Genomic DNA, 24013 nt, shown 5'->3' with positions numbered 1-24013 from the left:
TCCGGATAAGAATTTTGTCAGTTTGTGTGTGGTGTTTTGATGGATTTCAGAAACTTTTTATGGGATTCTGGGTTTGGGTTACCATTGTTCAAATTTCTGAACCAAAATTCAAGTCTTAAACGAGTTAGATTGTATATACTATTTGTTTATAGTCATATACGAAAATGTGATTATCTTATATGCGTTGTTTACATAACATAGCACATCATACATTGGCATAGTTTGGATTGTTTTCTTCTTGCGGAGGTGTCCTTAGGGGGTGTTGCATATTTCTTATTTGTTTATGCTCCCTAAGGTGGTGTTGCATGAAATGTCGTTAGAGTCTTTAAAATAATTACCTAGTATTCCTATTCCCAAACTAAAAGGGTTGGTTGTTGCCCGTCTCATGCATTCATGGTGAATAATATTTTGTATAATATGGTTTTGAACTCTCTTTATCAAACTTATGACAGTGATAGTCTTGGCTATAATATGGTTTTTTTTTTTTTTTTTTTTAAACTTTTTTTAACAAAAACTATAATATGGTTTTATTAACTGATATGTTTGTATTATTTATCTTTAGTACAGCCAAAACAATAATTCTCAAATATTCAAACTTTGGGCTTAAAATCAAAATGTCACTATAATATGTATAGACTATACAGTATAGTGTATTTAAGTAAAAGGGATGGAATCTCAAGAAATTGATTGCTAACTCTGAGGATGTCTATTATCTATATTATTAATAACCAGGTAGCTAACTCACTAATCACTATGTATACCTGCACAAAGAGAAAATTTGAGTATTTTACACATTTACTACATTAGCATACCTGCGCAACTCAACCATGAGGATCAAAGTATTAATTTTGAAACCATATTTGAAAACTCCTTCTTACTTAATATGACAGAGGAGGTCAATACATAATATGTATAGGAAGAGCATTAATAATGTCACGGCCTTATTTATCGAAGGGCAATTTGGGTATTGTACACATTTATTACATTAGCATACCTGCACAACTCAAGTATGAGGATCAAAGTACTAATTTTGAAACCATATTTGTAAACTCCTTCTTACTTAGTCAAGCCTTCACCTTTTCTATCAATACTCATAAGCAGCCATTGGAAGATACCATCATCTAAATGAAGGAAGCTTTCATGATTTCACCTTCTGGTCATGGTGAACCAACTTTCTCAAACCCATTGCTGATAAAAACTAAATAAAATAGAATCCCTTACATAGAAATGAAATGAAATCAAGGAAAATCATCAAAATGAATTCCTTGTAGTATTATGCACTAACTGGTATCATAAAATAAGCCCTTGACTGCTACTTATTTTTCCAAGCACCTAATTTTCCTGAATGGTATCCTCTAATGTGCTGCTCATTCCTTCAAGATTCTGCCACTTACTCATTGCTTCAGGTAAACTCATAGGCAAGTCCATAACATGCATGTCATCGGCATCAGGTTCAGCCGGCTTCCAAATCTCAACAAGAGGTGCTAGCACTTGGACTACGTATCGCATGTCGGGACGCTTATTAGGCTCCTTTTCACAGCAGTGTCTTGCCAATTCTGCAATAGTCCTGAAACTCTCCAAGCCTTCCTCATCGATTTTCATTGCTGGATCAATGACATTTTCAAATGACTGTTTGATGAACCATTCAACAATGTTGATGACATTGTCTTGTTGGCTGTCGTCGATTGCTCTTTTTCCAGTTATCATCCCCATAAGAATCACACCATAGCTGTATACGTCTACCTTTGTGGTGGCTCGGCCGGTGGCTGTGACATATCATACCATTGTCATTAGTTAGGGAAATGAACAAGAAAGGAGAAGATTTACCAATATGATAAGATGTCAGTTGCTACACATAAATACAGGGCATGTCATGAACAATATGAATCATGTTTACAAGATGTCAATTGATACTCAACCTTTTTCCTATTAGTCTTTTGCCGTTACTTACAACATGGATAACCGTTAACTATTCTTAAAGTCCACTCACCTAAGTTAAATCAATTTGTTCAATACATTTCAATGTATAGATATGCCATATAATTCATTTTCTATATCTATTGGCAAGTTGTTTCCCAAATCCTTCAAATCAACATCTATTTACCCAACCATGCTGAATTCTTTTCCTTTTGAATCTATGTTTGATAGGTTAAAGATTGACCCTTTTCTAAACTTCTTTAGATACAATTACAGGCAGTAATTTATGATAGCAGTAAAGAAAATACCAAACCTTCAGATCTAATGCATGACCCTTTACCCCAAAAAACCAGCATCTTTGTTTTTCGTATGTGTGTATTAGGCCTTACATTGATTTTACAAGCAAATTTTGAATTTCTGCAAAAGAACTTTTATAGTGATTTAAACATGTCCGCAAAAAAACCGTTCAAAAGTATACATTAAGAAAATATACATGTTGAATTAACATGGACTGACTCAGCCTTTGCGATTACCATATGATTGCTTTGATTTTTATACACTAAAAATCATTTCAGACAACAGAGCTGGAGAAAACATGTCCTCTTATAATACTATACACAAATTGCTCAAACACAATAACAATTATATTGTACTACTACTAGCATTATCCGTATCTCTTTTCAGACACAATTGGGGTGCATTATGCTCATAGACTTGAAGAACAAGTATATGTGGAGGGCAGGCCTACACAGATTTTTAGTCTTATTTCACTTTTCCAATTTGAATTTGATGTCTAATCTTGAATTTCTATGATCCAATCATCTATTTCTTTTCACTTAAATTAATACCACATTTTTTTGTCATTCTCTTTATTATCTTAATGTCTAAATTATAGATGTGCTAAACAGTACCAAAATCTCTGTAATCTAACACACTACTTAAATAACTCATTCACAATCTCTCAATCTAGTTATAATTAAAATGTTATTACCTGCATACTCTGGTGCAATGTATCCAAAAGTCCCTGCAAGCTTAGTATGGATTGAAGCTTTTCCTTCTGGAACAAGCCGAACTAATCCAAAGTCGGCTACTTTAGCACACATATCATCTCCAAGCAAGATATTTGATGGCTTAAGATCCCTGTGGATGAAACTTTGTTGTGCAAAACCATGAAGATATTCAACACCTCTTGCAACATCCAATGCAATGGAAAGCCTTGTCTTCCATTCGAGTGCTTTCAATCCGTCATCTTTCCGGTCAAAGAGATGTTGACTAAGAGTGCCTTGAGGCAGGTATTCAAGGACAAGAAGTTTCTCACTCTCTTCTAAGCAATGGCCACGAAGCGCAACCAGATGCTTGTGTCTAAGCTTAGAAAGAACTTCCGTTTCGGACTTGAACTCCTTCAACCCTTTCTCACCAATCATTTCACCTACCATCCTTTTTACCGCAATTGTTGTTCCATCTTCCAATTCTCCCTTGTACACAATGCTGAAACCACCTTTCCCCAATACGTTGCTTTCACTGAAGTTGTTGGTAGCTCGCCTCAAAACTTGAATTGAAACGGCCGTATTAGTAGCAGCTTCGACATTATTTTGAATACTACTCGATGGAACATTTTCATCTCTATAATGACAAGGATGTGAAACTATTTCATTGAGACTGTGAACATCCGCTTGAGCTTGACCACCAGTACAACAAAAACGGAATGCTAAAACCCATGCAACTACCATTAAGCAGGCGACCCCAAAAACAATGCCAGAAATGCCTAAAAATCTTGCAACCGGAAATTTGTTCTTCTGAGGTGGTGGAGGGTTGATTATTACTTCATTTGATGGAGCTACTGGTTCTGATGGTGGTGGAGGTGAATACGTAGTGTTTACAAAGGGGTTTATTACTCCATCTGATGGAGATGGAGCTACTGGTTTCGGTGGTGGTGGAGGTGAATACGTAGTGTTTACAAAGGGGTTTATTACTCCATCTGATGGATATGGAGCTACTGGTTCTGGTGGTGGTGGAGGTGAATACGTAGTGTTTATAAAGGGGTTTATTGGTGGTTCTGGTGGTGGTGGAGGTGAATACGTAGTGTTTACAAAGGGGTTTATTACTCCATCTGATGGAGATGGAGCTACTGGTTCTGGTGGTGGTGGAAATTTGTTCTTCTGAGGTGGTGGAGGTGAATGTGTGCTTCTTCTGGTTATAAGTGGGTCATCACTATAAGATAACAAAGAAAGGAATAATTAAACTGATCATATACAGGACTACAAATTATTATTAATTAAAGTAACGCAAATGACCGATTTGAACTCTTTCACATAAGATCACATCTTATCTTACTAGATTAAACTCTTATAGTCGTGTAAATTGTGCATACCTTTTTTGATTCATGGTATAAGGTAGTGAAGGTTTTTGAGCTTTTTCTTGAGCTGCAACAAAATCAAAATGGATGAGAAGATTTAACACTGTAAATTAGTATGTTGAAGAGTACTAGATGGATTTTGTTTGTGTCTAATAATTAACTAACCTGAATGTGAAATGTCTTGAGTTGAAAGAAAAAACCCTTTTGCTCCACAAACCAAACTAGCTATTTCAAGTGTTAGCAGAAAACAGAATAACCTCTCCTTCATTTTTTTTTTTCTCTTGATGATGTTTGAGAGGCTACCAAATGAGTTTTGATTTTTGAATCTGCAAATCCCAAAATAATATACAAGTTTTCTTTCAAATGTATCTATTCAAATTACTAATGTTGGTATGAGAGAAGTTCCTCCTTCCTTTACATTCTTTGCTCATATTATTAGCAAAGCCTACATTTTCATTAAAGTCCCCACACCCATATTCCCTTTTCACGGTTAGCCAATTGAATATCATAGTCCAAGGAGTCAACTAGTTTTAATGTCATATTTCTTGTTTAATTGGAACATATCAGTCCTTTATTTTTTCTCTCTCTCACATATGTCCTTTATCTTTATATACAAAGCACAAGTTAATCATTTTTCATGTTTTATTAAAAAGCTGATGAGGTGGCAAGCCACATAGGATATTAAATTCATATTGAAAATTATAAAACCCAAAAATATATAAGAACATTCATCTTCATCTTCATCTTCACCTTCTTCATGTTGTTCCTTTTCCTTACACAAAAAAATATCAAAAATCAAGCCAAATTAATTTATTTTATTAAAAATATAAAAAACCCAAATTAAATAACTTATACATGTACATAACCCTTTTTCATAAGCTCTCTAGACTTGCTTGTGAAAACAACTTATAGTTTATTAAAGAAAGCACATTGACATTATTTTATCGTTTTTCATTTTTGTCAATTAGCTTAGTCTGTATATATACTAGCTAATGCTATAGTGAGGTGAGGAGGCCTTTCTTCAGTAGAAGGTAAGGTCTTTTAAATACTACAAATCATATCATATTTTATTTAAAACTTATCCACCAGAGAGAGTTTGCATCTTACCACATCTTCAAAATTTTACTAAATTTTCATTGAATTTGTCATTTTTAAACTTTTTATACCACATCTTCAAAATTTTACTAAATTTTTCATTGAATTTGTCATTTTTAAACTTTTTAAAATACTCATATCCCACATTCATAATAGGTGCATTCCCACCTAACCAATATGTCCTCAAACACCTTCAAGCATCTCTTGTGAGAATATTTATTTAAGATATAATTGAATGATTACTCTTGGTTGGTTATTGGAAAATTGTACCATTATATATCCAAAAATTTTAAAAAATTATGCATCATACATTGATTCTCCTAATACTGGCAACAGTACAAAATTAGAAGCAAGAAAAATAAATCAGGACTAAATAAAGAAATTAACTTTCAAGCTTGGGATTACCTTCACAAGCTTAGTATTTGATTGAGTAACATTTATTTCGGGACAATTTCATGGTAAAATCCCGCGAGATAGTTAGCACTCCTCAATGAATTATCCTTCAAAGGATCTCCAAATTAGTTTCTTCAATGAATTCATCTTTTCACATTTAAAAGAAATATCATTTTTTGGTAAAACAAAGAAATTAACTTTCAAGCTTGGGATTACCTTCACAAATGATATTTCTTTTAAATGAGAAAAGATGAATTATTATAAATAACCCATTTTATAAAATGGAGGAATATTTATCTCTCTCATATGATACACCATTTTGCCCCCTTCTATTGCTCAGTTATGTTTTTATTGTACTTCGGGCTTTTTTGAATTAATTAGACTCACATACTTCATTTTGTTTTGCTCTCTAATTTATTCATTAAGTTTGAGATACCACACGTTTTCTTAGGTTTGAGATAACAAGTTTTCTATTAATGCTAATTCAATTTTTTTTTTTTGGAGAAGTAAATGACAATACATATGAATCAAATAGTAAATGAGATCATTCTGTATTTTATTTAGTAAATGATTCCCTCATCTCTATATATAATGTGATTCCCTCACTTGACTTTAATTTAATCCCATAATCATTTTTTTTTAGAAACTTCAACTGCTTCGTCAATTTCAGCTGAAACATCACTACAGGAAGGATGATTCACATCATTCTCATAATTTGTTTATGTCTTCTTGGCATCTACTCAATAGTTTTTTTTAACAAGAAGAAACTTATTGCATTTCATTCATAATAATAATAATAATAATAATAATAATAATAATAATAATAATAATAATAATAATAATAATAATAATAATAATAATAATAATAATAATAATAATAATAATAATAATAATAATAATAATAATAATAGAGATACAAGATGAAATTCTAATATAAATATGGAAATTAGCATGACGCAAAGTCTAGTTGGCTTGTCTCCAAATAAACCTAACATCAGAGGTTACTAAATCATAAGCTAACAGGCGTCTACAATCATTGATTATTGCGCTAAAATTAGAGATGCGACTTTTACTGCCATAAAGAATATCCACCACAGTTTTGGAATCAAGCTCAAAGTCCACAATACCTAGCTGAAGATCGCGAATCCAATACATGGCTGATAAATAAACCTAAAGCCTCACCCAAATCCACATCAAGGAGCGGAGACATCCATTCAGTCTTGGCCAAAACATAACGACCTTCATCATCTCGAATGCACACACCAATGTCAACCCGATTCCGAGCTTGAGAAAGGACACATCAACATTACATTTAAATCTGCCGGGACTTGGTTTAATCCACTTCGAGTCGTTTGGGGTAGCGGGATGTTGAGGGATAGAATGACGAATAGACTGAGCATTCTTCCAACTAGTAAGAAGAGATCCTTCACGAGCACAAATAGCTTGAGTTGTTTCAGTAACATTGTTCCATACTTTATTGTTTCGATGCTTCCATATACTCCAAAGGGTCACACTGAAAAATTGCTTTTGTTGCTGGTTCAGGTGTTGTAAGATAGCAAACACATTGGATGGAAAGCTTGCATCAATATCAAAAACATCCATCAAAAGACTCCATAATCCACTCCGTTGCCAACAAATCTTGCTTTAATCACACATAAAGATCATATGGGTACTATCCTCACCAAAATCATCACATACTCCACACCTATCAGTACATTGAACTCCTTTTGATTGCAATAGGATTCGTGTGGGCAAACAATTACGACAAGCTCTCCATAGGAAATTCTTGACCTTTGGGGGCAATTTTAAACTCCAAATATAATTCCAGTTGCCCGGCACACAGTGTGGTACAACTGCCACATCATGATTCAGAATATCCTTGTAAGCACTTTTAACTGAATAGGCACCATCCCTCTCGAACTTCCAAACGGGAACATCATGAGTTACCTAAGGGAATAACAGAGTATTAAAAATATTTCTAGTAGTCGTATTGTCAAAAAAAAAAAATTAATTAGCTCCATATTCCATTGTTTTTAAGGTGTAAACAACAAGTCAGAAACAGTGATACACTCCAAATGATGATGGGTAGACGGTAAAATTCATGCAGCATTACTGAGCCATGGGTGATCCCAAACTGGAATGTGTTCTCTTATGCCTATACTCCACTGAAAACCACGATGAATCACGTCTTTGGCACTCCATATGCTGCGCCAAACATAACTAGGATTATGGCCTATATATACTAGCTCCAAAATAGTCACTTTGAGGAAAATATTTAGCTTTGAGTAAACGAGTGATTAGAGATTCTGGAGAAGAAACCAACTTCCAAGCCTGCTTGCCAACCATAGCCATATTGAAAGTCTTAAGGCCCTTAAAACCCATACCTCCAAACACCTTAGGAACTGAAAGGCGTTCCCAAGATAACCAGTGCAATCCTTGAGAATTTGTTGAATTATGACCCCATCAGAAGGAGTTTAACATTTTCTCTATCTCATTAATGAGGGATCCCACAAGAAGGAAAACACTCATCACATTGGAAGGAATAGATTGCAAAACAGACTTAATGAGTACCTCCCTTCCAGCCTGTGAGAGACATCTACTACTCCAAAAGTTGATTTTATTCCATATACGTTCCTTAATAGATTTAAAATTTGCATGTTTAATACGTCCAATCATAGATGGTAGCCCAAGATATTTAGTTGTTCCCAACACTTGACGAACACCGAGAGTAGCAACAATGCGATTCTTCAAATCATCTGGAGTAATGTGACTACAAAATAATTATGACTTTTGGAGATTAATGGCCTGCCCTGAAGCTTCTGGAGATTAAGTAGCCAAAATATTCTTCATACAAACAGCCTCACGTTCACAAGTTCTAAAGAAAAGAAAGTATTCATCTGCAAAGAGAAGATGAGAAATAACTGGTGCATATGTGCATATCATAGTATCTTTAATGTCATTACGACGTTCAGCTTCACTAATAAGGGAGGAAAGACCTTCAGCACAAATGATGAACAAATAAGGTGAAAGGGGATTGTTATACCCTAATTTTGGACCTAAAAATACTTGTTCAAAATATTTTTCCATCTTTGATATATGTCTATTACTCTTGAAAGATTGCCAATTCGCTATTACTTTACCCTAACACTTTACCCTGCTTTATCTGCATATTTCTATTGTCTATGTTTAAAAATGTTTTCAATTATGACTTTGTCCATGTTTTCTTGCATATCAAGTCATTTTGAAATGGTCTCTGATCAATTGCATGTTTCTCTGCATTTTATTTCAACATTATTTGCAAAAATTCATAAAAAGGGTATTTTAGTCATTTCCTGCATTCAAACTCATTTTAATCCTTGAAAATTATCTCTGAGTCATTTCAAGTTGTTTGAATAAACTCTTGTTTCAATTCATGTCAAAATCCATTTCAAAGATTGCATCTGAGATATTTGAGTCAGTTTAGTCCCTAGGGGCATTTTGGTCTTTTCACATGAAATTTTGACAGAGAGAGGTTACTTTGAAGTACCTCATTTGTTTAGTTGGTTCATTTTTGTCCTCTTTGTGTTTTTTATAGGTCTCACTTTACGTTATTTTCAATTTACATTTTTTTTTACCCAATTTTATTAGTATTTGCATTTTATTCCTCATTTCCCGCTATTTTCAGTTTAGTCCTTTTTTTTATTTTTCTTTTAAAGTCTTTTTTCTTCAATTTACATTTTAGCCCTTTTAGTCTTAAGAATTGCATTTTAGTCCAGTTTGTCAAAATTGCAGTTTGATCTCCGCACTTTCAAAAAATTGTAGTCTAGTCCATTTTTATTAATTGCAGATTGGTCCCTCAATTTCTCAAAATTGTACAAAGGCCCTTAAGCCAAAATTAGTCCAAGGCCGAGTTAGTTACAAGTCCAGACTGGTGTCAACAATCCATTGGGTCCCAAACACACATGGCAGCCTATATAAGGGCCAACTCATCAGTGCACAGTACCAGATACCATCCATTACGTGCCACATCACAATCACAATCAAAAAACACTTTCAATTTTCTCTCTCCATTCAATTACAATCAAAAGCCAGAAACACCAAGAACACGAAGAACACATTGAAACCCTAAATCTCCAGAATCCAAATTCAACGCCAAATTCAACAAATTCGTAGTGATTCTCAGTGATTCAGTGAAGAATCTTCATCATCGAATCATTACTTCTGCAATTCAAGTGCGAATCTGCCACTGTTAGTAGCAATTCAAGCACGATCACAGAAAATAATCAGAGAAGAAGAAGAAGAAGGATCGAAGGTGAAAGATCCAACCAGAGAAGAAGAAGAAGAAGAAAATACCAATTTATTTTCGGTTCAACACTTACCAGAAGAATCAGAAACTTTCTGGAGGATCTTTGTTCGAATCTCCATTTCAATTCAGGTAACCACAAAAACTTCCTCGTTTTTCATCGCAAAAAAAGCTCAACGAAGGTCTATTAACACAAATAAACGGTGAATCAGAATAGATCAGTGACTTAGAAACACTTTCCTTCGAAAACTTTGAAAAGATTCGAAAAAGTTCAAAACCGAAACCCTAAAATACGAATCTACAAAGATTCACCGTTTATTTTGTAAATCTAAGTTCATGTTCACAATCAGTGTAGAAAATAGATTAGATTAGGGTTTCGTTTTAAGAAGTTTCGAAAAGAGTTGAAAACATAGAAACCAAAAGATTCAAGTGTAGATCTGCTCATATCTAAGCCTCGTTTCGAAAAACCAATTCCAGAATCATAAGGAGGAGACTCAGATGAACACAAAGATGTGAAAATATTTTAGAAAACGTTCAGGTACGGCGGCGCCACCGGCGAACCACCGTACCTCCGCCGTCGTGTTCGTCGGAGAAGATGATCGGAGAAGAAGAGAGAAGTTGCAGAGCTTCTCTCTCTAAAACGTTGTAGAGAGAGAAGAGAGAAGGAGGAATGAATTGGACCGGCAGGTTTGTGTTTATATAAACACCTGAGCCGGTCCGATTCGTTTTGGTTCACTCTCTCCTTGATCTACACCGTTTGATTTGTGGTTTGCCACATGTATGCCTGTGATTTCTTGTTTCCATGCACCTGAACCTAGTTACCATGCGCTGCGTGCTCTCAGCCCTTGGATCTAGGGTTTTGATGGAGTTGGATCAATCCAACGCCTCTGTGGTGTTTGGATAGTCCAAGATCCATCAGTAACCTTGGGCCTGGGCTTGTCTTTTGCAGATTTTCGTTCCTTACCTGTTTTCTTGCTATTTTGAACAATGCCTTTGATAATTGCACCCCTGACATGCCAAAAATGTTTTAGAAAATTCTCTAAAAATTTATATAGACCTCTTGATATTTTTGTGATGTCCTTGTGTTGATTTTGCACTGGAAAACCGTATAAAAAATATTGATACATTTTCTTGTTTTAATTCTTGAATTTTATGATAAAAAATTGTGAAAATGTGCATAATTTTGGTTCTAATTTTTGATATGTGTTTGTGATTTGTGATATATGAATTGGTGATGGATTTGTCACTGTTTGGATGTATTTCTTGCTGTATGTGAATATGTGTGGTTAGTTACTTGTTTTACAAGGCATATTAATGATTGTTTGAGAAAGTAAAGTGTCAAATATATCCAGAGATGAATCACAATTTTGTGACTTGAGCATGAACCTCTAATTCTCACATCTTAGCTACATTGAAACTCATTTTAAAATTGTCATGATGTGGAAATTGTGAGTCATGTGCATTTTGAAGTATTGTGATTAATTTCTAAGTATGTTTTTAACACTTTATCTTTGTGCTTTTTGCATTTGTTTAGTGTTTCCTTGCCTTATTATTTTCTTCATTACATTTGGTGCTACTAACCACTCCATTTCATGTTTCGTACATTCCATAAGCATATTTCATTCTTTAGCTTTAGTTTTATTTCTTGCACTTTAATTTTCATGCCAAGACTTTGCATGTAAAAACTTAAGATGGTGTATTTTACTTCATGCTTTTAAATTCTTGCAAGACCATAGAATGTAAACTAGGGCATATGTAAAGGACAATGGACTCTAATGATGTACACCGACACAAGCACCGACACATGCACACACATCACATGGATACTTTAGATGTATGTTTAGGGTATGCATGCCTTAGATGTATGTTTAGGGAATGTATGCTTAGATGTATGTTTAGGAACTTTGAAACTTAGAAAAATTCTCTTTTCCAAAACATGAACAACTTCACTCAAATAACTTTCCAAATAAACCTTGGGATCAAAATCCCATTGAATTTTACCTTTGCTTTCTTAAACAAAAATCTTAATGAACTTTAATCATACTTAGACTTCTTTCGCAAAATAACTAAACCCACCTCACATTTTCAAAATCCTATGCCCTTGAGGCCTCTCTCTCTTATTCTTCAAAATTCCATTTTTCAAACTTAAAATCAACCAACAAAAAGAAAAATACTTTTGGAAGAGAACTACGATGGATTTGATCCCTTAAAAGGGTACGTAGGCAGGGAACCAATATTCCTTCAATTCAAATAAAACAAAACTCCAAACACTTTCTTCTCCCTCCAATTCTTGACCTAGCAAACTCTTAGGTGTAATATCACTTTTCAAATAGCATTTAAAAATAAAGCGCATGCGTAGAAAGTAAAGACGGCTCCTATAGGATACTATAGTCGTTATGGGTGCGTAACACCTTCCCGTAGCGAAAACAACTCCCGGACCTCGATTCTCAAGGGTTTTTCTTATTTTTCCCTTCCCAAGAAAAAATGAGAAATCAAAGGTTAAAAAGGTTCAAACTTAATCAATGTTTGACACCCGAAAACCAAGATAAAACAGCTGGCGACTTCACTGGGGAGATTCGAGAGTTACGCCTAGTCTTTATTTTCACGCTTGCGCTTTTGTTTTTACTTGCTTCTTTTTGCTTCCTTATGTGAATAAATGTTTAAATTCTTGCAAACGTGTGGGGGTGAGAATATCAAAAGTCCTACACCCGGACTGAGTGAACTTAAGATTTAGGGGGGATATAATCGACAATTCATTCCGAGGGTTGCCTCGTGTTTTGGATTATGCGATCAATCCCACATAGCTGAGGCATTTTGGGGGTGATGTTATCGGCGCGTGTTGTTGCGTTTAGGCACTTTGCTTCCAATTGTTCTATGACGCTATGGACCGTAGATAACCAAACCCATCCATGGCCATTTTCTAGGATGTAGTGCGGAGGCAAAACCGAGTGTTGTCTCGAGTTTTAGTCATCACGCGATACTACACTCAAGTTAGACCTTCTTACGGATAACTGTGGAGCGAGTGTTTGTCTCGTGGCACCATGATATACGTCGGAGAGGTTGTGACTTGGGAACCTTTTTAGAACCCGGTTACTATTACCCAAAGCCCTAGTTTCACCGGACACCGTGTCCATCCATGACTCCTTGACTTTGAAGCTTAACCCTCCATGTTTTCTCCGTACCTGAATATGAACATGCATGCATACATACATGCATAAAATTATTCCATGCATTTATCAAAGGGCTTAGACAAATTGAATTTGTAAACATTGTAGTGTTATACCCTAATTTTGGACCTAAAAATACTAATCAATTCATTTGATATGTCTTTGATCAGTTGCATCTTTCCCTGCATTTTATTTCAATGTTGTTTGCAAAATTTACATGCAAGGGTATTTTAGTCATTTCCTATGTCAAATTTCTCTCAGTCTTTCAAAATTTTGTTTGAGTCCTTTCAAATAAGTTGAGTAAGTCTTTGTTTCATTCTATGTCAAAATCCATTTCAAAAATTGCATTTGAAGTCATTTTGGGTCAGTTTTGCCCCTAGGGGCATTTTAGTCTTTTCAAGTGTCAAGACTCTGTTCAAATCTTAAAAATTTGTCTCTGAGTCTTTTAATTTTGCTTGTATGAGTCTTTGATTCAATTTCTGTTAAAAATCCATTTTTTAATTTCATCTGAGTCATTTTTAGTCGTTTTCAGCCCCAGGGGCATTTTGGTCATTTCACACGAAATTTCGGCAGAGAGGTACTTTAAAGTACCTCATTTAGGCCATTGGTTCATTTTAGTCCGTTTTGTCAATTTTAGGCGTTTCACTTTACGTTTGTTTCAAATTACAGTTTTTAATTCAATTTTATCATTTTTTTTTATTTTTTAAAGTCCCAATATTTCCAAAATTTGCATATAAGTCCTTTTCTTAGTTTAAAATTCACTTTTAAGTTTTTATTATTTTCGAACTTTTGGATTTTTCTTTTAAGTCCTTTTTTGTCCAAAGTTAAGTAAAATAGTCCTCCAACTTTCAAAAATTGCAGAAAAGTCCCAAGAGTTTGTTACAAAGTCCATGTCCAGGTGGCGTTTTTGCATTGGTCCAGTAATACACTTGGCAGCCTATAAAAGGCGCCAATCATTGCAGTGCCATTCAGATTTCAACAACTCATCAAAAACACTTCCCATTCTCTCTCTCTCTCCACAAAAACGAATCAAACACCACAAAAATCCAGAAAAAGCTCAAGAACATGATGAACAAGTTCATCATCTCAAAACCCTAACCGAATTCAGTTATCACAAAATCCATCAATTCTCATCAAATTCAAGCCATAACCGAATCAAAAACATCACACAACACAGAATTCTTCATCAAACGCAAGTCTCAATCCAGTAATCACGCAATAAAGGTCATTTCGAACGGGATTTTGTTTCGAAGTTCTCAGAAGTTCTTCGCAAGAACTTTCATCATCGAACTAGTCCCTGCAATTCAAGTGCAAATCCAGGAGATTCACACGATCACGGGGACGAAAAGAGTGAGAAGAAGAAGGATCAGAAGCTTTCTTGAGGATTTCCATTCGAATCTCCACTGAATCCAGGTATATTCACAAAAATCCTCTCGTTTACACTTTAAATCATCATCGAAGACTCAAGATTGAAAATGAACGGTGAATTGAAGTGAAAACTTCGAAGAAATCCAAAAGTTCGAAACGAAACCCTAATTTGAAAAAAATCATGGAGATTCACCGTTTGTTTTTCAAATACGAGTTCAATTTCATAATCAGAGAAGAAAATAGAGCATGTTAGGGTTTCGTTTCATGAAGTTTGAAAACATAAGAACCGAATGATTCAATCCTAGATCTACTTCGATCTGAGCTTGTTTTCAAGAAAACGTTTCCAAAATCGTAAAAAGGAGAGAAAGAGCTTTAAGAAGATGTATTTATTTCTCAGATCGGAGAAGGTTGAAGCTCCGACGCGGCGGCGCCACCATGGGCCACCACGTCGGAGGAGGAGAGTCTCATCGGAGAAGAGAGAGTCATTTGCAGACTCTCTCTCTCTAGGTTTTGTCTTAGAGAGAGAAGTAGAGAAGGGAAATGAGTGTTGGACCGGTTCAAGGCCTTATATAGGCCAATGAACCGGTTCACCCATGGGTTAACCCATGGTTTCACCCTGACCCGTCCTTAAGCCCAATTGCCATGCCAGAAAGCTTAGTTGTTATTCACACCCCCCCTGTCCTGCATGTTTCTTGCTGTTCTTTTGCTATTTGCACCCTTACCTGTCCAATTTTCTTCACAAAATTCTTGAATATTTTTCTATGTGTTCTTGATATTTTCCTTAACATTTTTTGTGATCTTTTTGTGCCAAAGCCTGTGAAAAATATTTGAAGCATTTTTTTCCTTATTTTTTGTTAGAATTAATAATTCTCTTGCACTTTTTAGTCCAAAAAACCTTTAAAAAATTTTGTAGCATTTTGTGATAATTTTCACATGTTAAAATTGTTTGAGAAAGAAGGTGTTGATTTTCTTGCTATTTTTGTCATATTTTGTGCTAAAAATGAATAGAGATTTGTTTGATTTTAATTCCATTTGCTTGATGAATGTTAGTGACCTATACCACTTGATTTCATAGGGTTTTAGCTACTGTTTGTGTTTAATGTTGGTGCATAATTGTGAATCTTGGTAGGTTGCTTAGCTTACAAGTTACTTATGTAAATAAATAATGCAAATATGTTTAAAGTTTGTTTTAAAATGCCAAGTAAATCATGTTGCCTTAATTCCCATCCCAAGACTTGATTCTAAACCTTTAAAAGTGTATTGGAGTGCGAGAATTATAGGTCACATGTACCTTGCACTTTATGAACAAATTTTAGTCATGTTTACACTCATTTTGCCTTTATTTTGGTTTATTTCCCATCCTTTGTGTTCTAGTGTCTCTCTTGCTTTATTTCCTTTGATATTGTCATGTGCTACTAACTCCTTTCATTTCATGTTTCATCATTTCATAAGCATCTCCATTTCATCCCATATTCACCTCTATTTCTTTCTTGCAACTTAATTTGTACTAAAGTTAGAATGTAAATACTTAGGAGTTTTGTAATATTTTTCCTTTATGCACTTTTAACTTTCTTGGCAAAGAGGCCATAGAATGTACCTAGGGTATGATGTAAAGGACAATGGACTCTAGCGATGTACACCGACACGAGCACCGACACATGCACACACATCACTATATGGCTAGAATATGCATGTTTAGATGTATGTTTAGGATTGTATGTTTAGATGTATGTTTAGGCCTTATACTTAGAAAAATCATTTTCCCAAAAAACTTGAACAAACTTCACTCAAATGTTTTTCACAATAAACCTTGGGGTCAAAACCCCATTGAATTTTCCTTTTATTTTCTTAATCAAATTTCAATGAAAAATAATCAAACTTTGACTTCTTTTGCAAAATAACTAATTCCAACCTCACAATTTCACAATCTTATGCCCTTGAGGCCTCTTTCTATTCTTCAAATTCCAATTTTCAAACATAAAATCAACCAACAAAAACAAAAAACATTTTTGGAAAAGAACTACGGTGGATTTGATCCCTTAAACGGGTACGTAGGCAAGGAACAAAATTCCTTCAATTCAACTAAAATAAAAATCCAAAAACATTCTTCTCCCTCCAATTCTTCACTTAGGACATTCTTAGGTTTAAATAAACTCTTTCAAAATAGCATTTAAAAATAAAGCGCGCGCGTAGAAATTAAAGACGGTTCCTATAGGATACTATAGTCGTTATGGGTGCCTAACACCTTCCCGTAGCGAAAACAACTCCCGGACCTCGATTCTCAAGGGTTTTGCTTACTTTTTCCCTTCCCAAGAAAAAATAAGATATCACCGGTTTAAAAGGTTCAAACGCAATCAATGTTTGACACCCGAAAAACCAAGATAAAACAGCTGGCGACTTCACTGGGGATTCAGGAGTTACGCCTAGTCTTTATTTCCACGCTTGCGCTTGTATTTTTTACTTGCTTCTTTTACTTGCTTTCCTATGTGAATAAATGTTTAATTTCTTGCAAACGTGTGGGGCGAGAATATCAAAAGTCCTGCACCCGGGCTGAGTGAACTTAGGATTTAGGAGGGATATAATCGACAATTCATTCCGGGGGTTGCCTCGTGTTTTGGATTATGCGATCAATCCCACATAGCTGAGGCATTTTGGGGGTGATGTTGTCGGCGCGTGTTGTCGCGTTTAGGCACTTTACTTCTAATTGTTCTATGACGCTATGAACCGTAGATAACCAAACCCATCCATGGCCATTTTCTAGGACGTAGTGCGGAGGCTAAACCGAGTGTTGTCTCGAGTTTTAGTCGTCACGCGATACTACACTCAAGTTAGACCTTCCGCGGATAATCATGGAGCGAGTGTTGTCTCGTGACACCATGAGATACGTCGGAGAGGTTGCAACTTGGGAACCTTTTTAGAACCCGGTTACTATTTCCTAAAGCCCTAGTTTCACCGGACACCGTGTCCACCCATGACTCCTCAACTTTGAATCTCAACCCACCATGTTTTCTCCAAACTTGAACATAATCATGCATTCATGCATACATGCATACATGCATAAACTTTTTCCATGCATTGTTATTGAAGGGCTTAGACAAGTTGAATTTGTAAACATTGTAGGGATGAAGAGGACTAATTCCTACAAGTTCAAGGAAGTGGATTTGGCTAGTTTGAGAGATTTGGCACTCAAGATTGAGGATCCAACTGGTTTCCGACGTCGTTACGGGGCTTTACTTCCTATTCTTCATACTAATGTGAATGAGAAGCTTGTGCACACTCTAGTGCAATTCTATGACCCGAAGTATCGGTGCTTTACTTTTCCAGACTTTCAGTTGGTGCCTACTCTAGAGGCTTATTCTTCCTTGATGGGTTTATCTATTGCTAAGGGGGTACCTTTCTCAGGACTTGAGCATCCTCTTACTCCATTGGTTATTGCTAAGGATCTCTATCTCAAGACCACCGATGTCTCCAAGAATCTTGTCACTAAGGCACGCATCCGAGGGTTCACTTCAGAGTATCTTCTTGGGAAAGCTCACCTCAATACCACTTGTCAAGACACTCTCGAGGCTATTCTTGCACTTCTCATCTATGGGCTTATTCTCTTTCCGAATCTTGATGGCTTCGTGGACATGAATGCTATTATGATCTTCCACTCCAAGAATCCGGTTCCTACTCTGCTAGCTGACACATACCATGCTATTCATGATCGTTCCGGCAAGGGTCGTGGCTACATTCTTTGTTGTGTGCCTCTCCTCTATAGGTGGTTTATTTCGCACCTTCCGCAGTCTTTCCACGACAATCCGAGGAATTGGTCTATTTCACAGAGGATTATGGCTCTCACTCCTAATGAAGTGGTTTGGCTCACTCCAGCTTCTAGGGTCAAGGAAATTATCTTTGGTGGTGGAAAGTTTCTTAATGTACCTCTTCTTGGTACCCGGGGTGGAATCAACTACAACCCGGAGCTTGCTTTGCGACAATTTGGTTTTCCGATGAAAGATAAGCCCATCAATCTTGCTACAGCCCCTTACTTCTTTCACTACTCCAATGCTCCCACCGGCATAAAAGAGGATTTCATGGAAGCTTGGACTAAGCTTCGGAAGAAAGAGGTGAAGCATATGGGTGTAAGGTCCGGTATTGCTCATGAGGCCTATACACAGTGGGTGATAAACCAAGCTGAGGAGATTGGTATGCCTTACCCCTCTATGAGATATGTGTCTGCATCTGTTCCTACCATGCCTTTGCCTCTACTCCCACCTACCCAGGAGATGTATCAGGAGCATCTAGCTATGGAGAGTCGGGAGAAGCATCAGTGGAGGGCTAGATACTATGAGGCTGAGAACTTGATCATGACTTTGGATGGAAAGGACGAGCAGAAGACTCATGAGGTCTTGACACTGAAGAAAGAGTTAGCTAAGGCTAAGAGAGAGATTGAAGAGAAAGATAGGTTGCTTATGAGAGACTCTAAGAGGGCTAGGGGTGCCCGTGACTTCTATGCACGATACTGCAGCTATGAGTCTGAGTCTGAAGATGATGCTTCCACTTCCTATGCTTGAGGATTTCCATTTCCTGTTGTTATTTCCATTTGTTCATGTTGGATTTGTCTTGTAAAACTATATGTTAGTTGTTTGATTCTCGTTTATGTTAATTGTTATTTAGTAATGTTTACAAGTTTTTAATTTGTCTAAAACCCTTCGATGACACAAAAAAGAGTCTTTTTGCATATGCATCAACACATTTCATGCATCATATGCATTCATTGGTCACAAAGAACTTCTCTCGTGCTCATTGCCTCCTGGTTTTGTCCGCCGCAGTCTGAAAAGTGGCTCGTGTTCGCAAAGTCTACCAACCAGACAGAATTCATCAGACAAGATTTCACAAGAGAAGGATGATGGCTAATTTTGAAGAGGAAAATGCTCAGCTCCGTGCCGAATTGGCTGCTATGAAAGAAGACTTGGCTAAGGCTCATGACGCTATGTCCGCTATGATGGCTTCACAAGAACAGCCAGCCACTTCTATTCCAGTTACTACTGAGGTGGTTCCCTCTATCCCACTATCTACCGTGGCTACCGATGCTCGTTTTGTTATGCCCAACGGCCGTCCTTATGGCCTCTCAGCTTACTATTCTCCTAATACTGCTGCTGGTGTCTCTGGTTTTGCTGGTCAAGGACAGATTCCTGTATCTACCGCTATGCCTCAGGTGACTACTGTCGTTACCGATCCTATTGTCCACACTGTGCAACAGGTGATTGATGTTGATACTCCACGTGGACAAGATCCCGCAATGGAAGCTATGAAGAGACAGTTAAGGGAGTTGGCTGGAGAACTCCGTGAGGTCAAGGCTAGCCGAGGAAACAATGGTGCTCCTGCTAAAGCTCATGATCTATGCTTGGTATCCCGATTTGAGGTTCCTAAGAAATTCAAAGAGCCAGAATTTGACAAGTACAATGGGACTTATTGCCCACACAACCATGTTATCCGGTATGTCCGAAAGATGGCTAACTACGCCGACAATGATGCACTGATGATCCACTGCTTTCAGAGTAGCTTGACAGATGATGCAGCAGATTGGTACACTAGTCTGAGCAAAGATAACATCCATACCTTTGAGGAACTCGCTGCTGCTTTCGAAGGTCAATATGAGTTCAACACCCGTCTGAGGCCAAACAGGGACTCTCTCAAAGCCCTATCTTAGAAATCAGATGAAACCTTCCGTGAGTACGCTCAGAGATGGAGAGGGGCAGCTGCCCGTGTTTCTCCTCGACTTGATGAGGAAGAGTTAACGCAGACATTCCTGAAGACTCTGAAGAAGGAATATAAGGAGAGAATGATAGTCTCTGCCCCAAACAACTTCCTGATATGGTTACAATGGGAACGCGTCTAGAGGAGGCCGTCCGAGATGGTATTATTGTCCTAGAGAAAGGTGAATCTTCAAACAGTGCACCAAAGAAGTACGGTAACGGTCATCACAAGAGGAAAGAATCTGACGTAGGAATGGTGTCTGGTAACCCATCTGCAGCTGCTACACAATTGCCCTTGCCCTATCACTACATGCAGTACTCTCAACATCCCTTCTTCCCGCCATTCTATCAACAGTATCCTCTACCACTGGGTCAACCACCAATGCCCGTCAATGCCATTCCTCAGCAAGTACAACAACAGCCTCCCGCTCAACAGCAACGGCAGCAACAACAGGGTCCCCGACCCAAACCTTCTTTTCCACCAATACCAATGCGGTATGGTGAGCTGCTCCCAACTCTATTGGCTAAGGGACACTGTGTTACTAGACCAGGCAAGCCTCCGCCTAATCCATTGCCTCCCAGGTTCCGTCAGGACCTAACATGTGAATTCCATCAGGGTGCTCAAGGCCATGATGTCGAAGGTTGCTTTGCTCTGAAATATATTGTGAAAGATCTGATAGAAAAAGGACGTTTGACTTTTGAGAACAGTGTTCCTCATGTCCTAGACAATCCGCTTCCCAACCATGCTGCTGTTAACATGATTGAGGCCTTTGAAGGGGTTCCCGTTCCTCAAGATGAGCCCATGTTGGATGTCCGCAATGTTGTTACTCCCTTGGTGCCGCTACATGTCAAGCTATGTCAGGCTTCTTTGTTCAATCATGATCATGCTTCTTGTTCAGAGTGTCTCCAAAATCCTATGGGCTGTTGTGTGGTGCAAGATGATATTCAGAGCCTGATGGATGACAAACACTTGATTGCCAGTGATGTATGTGTGATTGTACCAGTGTTCCATGACTCTCCTGTTAAAAGTGTATCTCAGGCAAAGAATGTTGAGCCTTTGGTGATCAGGCTACCTGGTCCGGTATCTTATACCTCTACCAAAGCAATTCCCTACAAATACAATGCAACCATGATTGAAAACGGGGTGGAGGTGCCTCTGGTATCCCCAGCTACAGTTGACAATGTTGCCGGTGAAATTACAACTCTGAGAAGTGGAAAAGTCCGTCCACCCTTGTTTCAAAAGAAGGTGGTGACACCTATTGCCACAATAACTCCACCAATTGCTCCTCCTGTTGACAAGAATCCCGGCCCAGCAGGCCAATCTATTGAAGAGTCCAATCTGGACGAAATCCTGAGGCTTATCAAGAAAAGTGACTATAAGATTGTTGACCAGCTGCTACAAACCCCATCAAAGATATCCATTTTGTCTCTGCTTATGAGCTCAGAAGCTCACAGGAAAGTGTTAATGAAGATACTGGAGCAAGCTTATGTTGACCACGAAGTCTCTGTGGATCAATTTGATGGGATAGTGAGTAATATTACTGCTTGCAACAGTTTGTGATTCGGTGATGATGAACTCCCCGAAGCAGGGAAGTATCACAACTTGGCTCTACATATCTCGGTGCACTGTGGGTCTGATATGATATCCAATGTATTGGTGGACACTGGATCGGCTCTGAATGTAATGCCTGAATCCACACTAAAGCAATTGAGCTATCATGAAATTTCTCTGAGGGGTAGCAGCTATCTGGTTAAAGCTTTTGATGGATCCCGCAAGGATGTTCTCGGGGAAGTGGACTTGCCAATTACTATCGGTCCTGAGACGTTTCAGATTACTTTCCAAGTCATGGACATCAATGCTTCCTACAGTTGTCTCCTCGGAAGACCATGGATCCATGACGCTGGAGCAGTAACTTCCACTTTGCATCAGAAGCTCAAGTTCATGAGGAATGGTAAGATTGTCACTGTGCATGGTGAGGAAGCATATCTAGTTAGCCAAGTATCATCGTTCTCTTGTGTTGAAGCAGGGTCCGCTGAAGGGACATCATTTCAAGGATTGACTGTTGAGGGTGCGGAACCCCGGAGGGCTGGTGCTAGCATGACTTCATTGAAAGACGCCCAGAAGGCTGTTCAAGCAGGACAAGCTGCTGGCTGGGGCAAGGTAATTCAGATTCTGGAAAACAAGCGTAAAGAAGGCCTTGGATTCTCCCCGACATCTGCTGTTTCAAAGGGAACCTTCTACAGTGCTGGGTTCATCAATGCTATTGCTGAAGATGCTGCTGAAAGAAGCCATGTGCCTACATTTGTTATGCCAGGAGGCACCGTGAGAAATTGGGAAGCCATTGATGTTCCCTTAGTCATGCATGCTTCCATGTAATGTGTCTTGTTGCTCATGTTTTCTTGTTTTCAAAATAACAATCCTTTCGCTCTGCCCAAGGCGAAAGTGATGTCATTGTAAGGGCGTGTTTGTTTCGGCATTGCCGTTATCAATAAAAGTTGTCGTTTTTCTCACGACTCTTTGTTTTTTACTTTTTAGTGCCTTTTTCTTGGAAATAATGGTAATGCCAGAAAAAACCAAAACATCTATATTTTTCTTATTAATTTCAAAAATCTGCATGAAAAACTTTTTCTAAAATCATCCCAATCATATTATGCAGATTGAACCATAATAAACCCGTTGAACGCAGTGACCCTATGGTTCCTCCAAATTTTGAATTCCCTGTATATGAAGCTGAAGATGAGGATGATGATTATGAAGAGGTACCGTATGAGATCACTCGACTGCTTGAGCAAGAAAGAAGAGCCATTCAGCCTCACCAGGAAGAGATTGAGCTTATCAACCTGGGTACCGAAGAGAACAAGCGAGAGATCAAGATTGGTGCTGCACTTGAGCCAGAGGTGAAAAGGAAGATTATTCAGCTTCTTCATGATTATCCAGATGTCTTTGCATGGTCTTATGAAGATATGCCGGGTCTAGATCCCCAGATTATGGAACATCGGATACCGACAAGACCTGAATGTCCTCCTGTCAAACAGAAGTTGAGAAGGTCTCGTCCAGATATGGCTCTTAAGATCAAGGCTGAGGTTCAGAAGCAGATTGATGCAGGTTTTCTCATGACAGCTGAATATCCCGAGTGGATTGCCAACATCGTACCAGTACCAAAGAAAGATGGGAAAGTTCGAATGTGGGTTGATTACGAGGATCTGAATAAAGCCAGTCCAAAAGATAACTTCCCATTGCCTCATATTGATGTGCTTGTTGACAGTACTGCTCAATCCAAAGTGTTCTCTTTCATGGATGGTTTCTCTGGTTATAATCAGATACGAATGTCTCCTGAAGATAGAGAAAAGACGTCCTTCATCACTCCGTGGGGAACGTTCTGTTACAAAGTGATGCCGTTCGGCTTGATAAATGCTGGTGCTACCTATCAAAGGGGTATGACCACTCTGTTTCATGATATGATTCACAAAGAGATTGAAGTATATGTTGATGATATGATTGTGAAGTCAAGTGATGAAGAGCAGCACGTCGTGTATTTGAAAAAGACGTTTGAAAGATTGAGAAAGTACAAGCTGCGATTGAATCCTAATAAATGCACATTTGGTGTAAGATCTGGAAAGTTGCTAGGCTTCATTGTCAGCCAGAGAGGCATTGAAGTCGATCCTGACAAAGTCCGAGCCATCAGAGAGATGCCGG

The 24013-nt window shown here is 37.7% G+C and overlaps 2 protein-coding genes across 2 annotated transcripts; both read right to left on the bottom strand.

The window, feature by feature from the left end:
• Positions 1–842: 842 nt before the first annotated feature.
• Positions 843–4646, bottom strand: LOC146922768 (receptor protein kinase TMK1-like). The gene is made up of 4 exons (XM_085715549.1): positions 4439–4646; positions 4289–4340; positions 2909–4128; positions 843–1766 (listed from the first exon to the last, which is right to left on the bottom strand). The coding sequence occupies exons 1-4, from the start codon at positions 4539–4541 to the stop codon at positions 1333–1335; spliced, it is 1809 nt and encodes a 602-aa protein (XP_085571675.1). The 5' UTR covers positions 4542–4646; the 3' UTR covers positions 843–1332.
• A 2078-nt stretch (positions 4647–6724) lies between these two features.
• LOC146922767 (uncharacterized) lies at positions 6725–7363 on the bottom strand. The gene is made up of 2 exons (XM_085711608.1): positions 7025–7363; positions 6725–6931 (listed from the first exon to the last, which is right to left on the bottom strand). Exons 1-2 carry the CDS (start codon positions 7361–7363, stop codon positions 6725–6727), a joined length of 546 nt encoding a protein of 181 aa, XP_085567734.1.
• Between the last annotated feature and the right edge of the window lie 16650 nt (positions 7364–24013).

Source organism: Medicago sativa, chromosome 5 (genome assembly GCF_051527215.1).
Source record: "Medicago sativa cultivar Bolivia chromosome 5, Bolivia_mono, whole genome shotgun sequence".
Taxonomy (NCBI): Eukaryota; Viridiplantae; Streptophyta; class Magnoliopsida; order Fabales; family Fabaceae; genus Medicago; species Medicago sativa.
The sequence above is the reverse complement of the archived record's forward strand: the minus strand, read 5'-3'. Positions and strand labels throughout refer to the sequence as shown.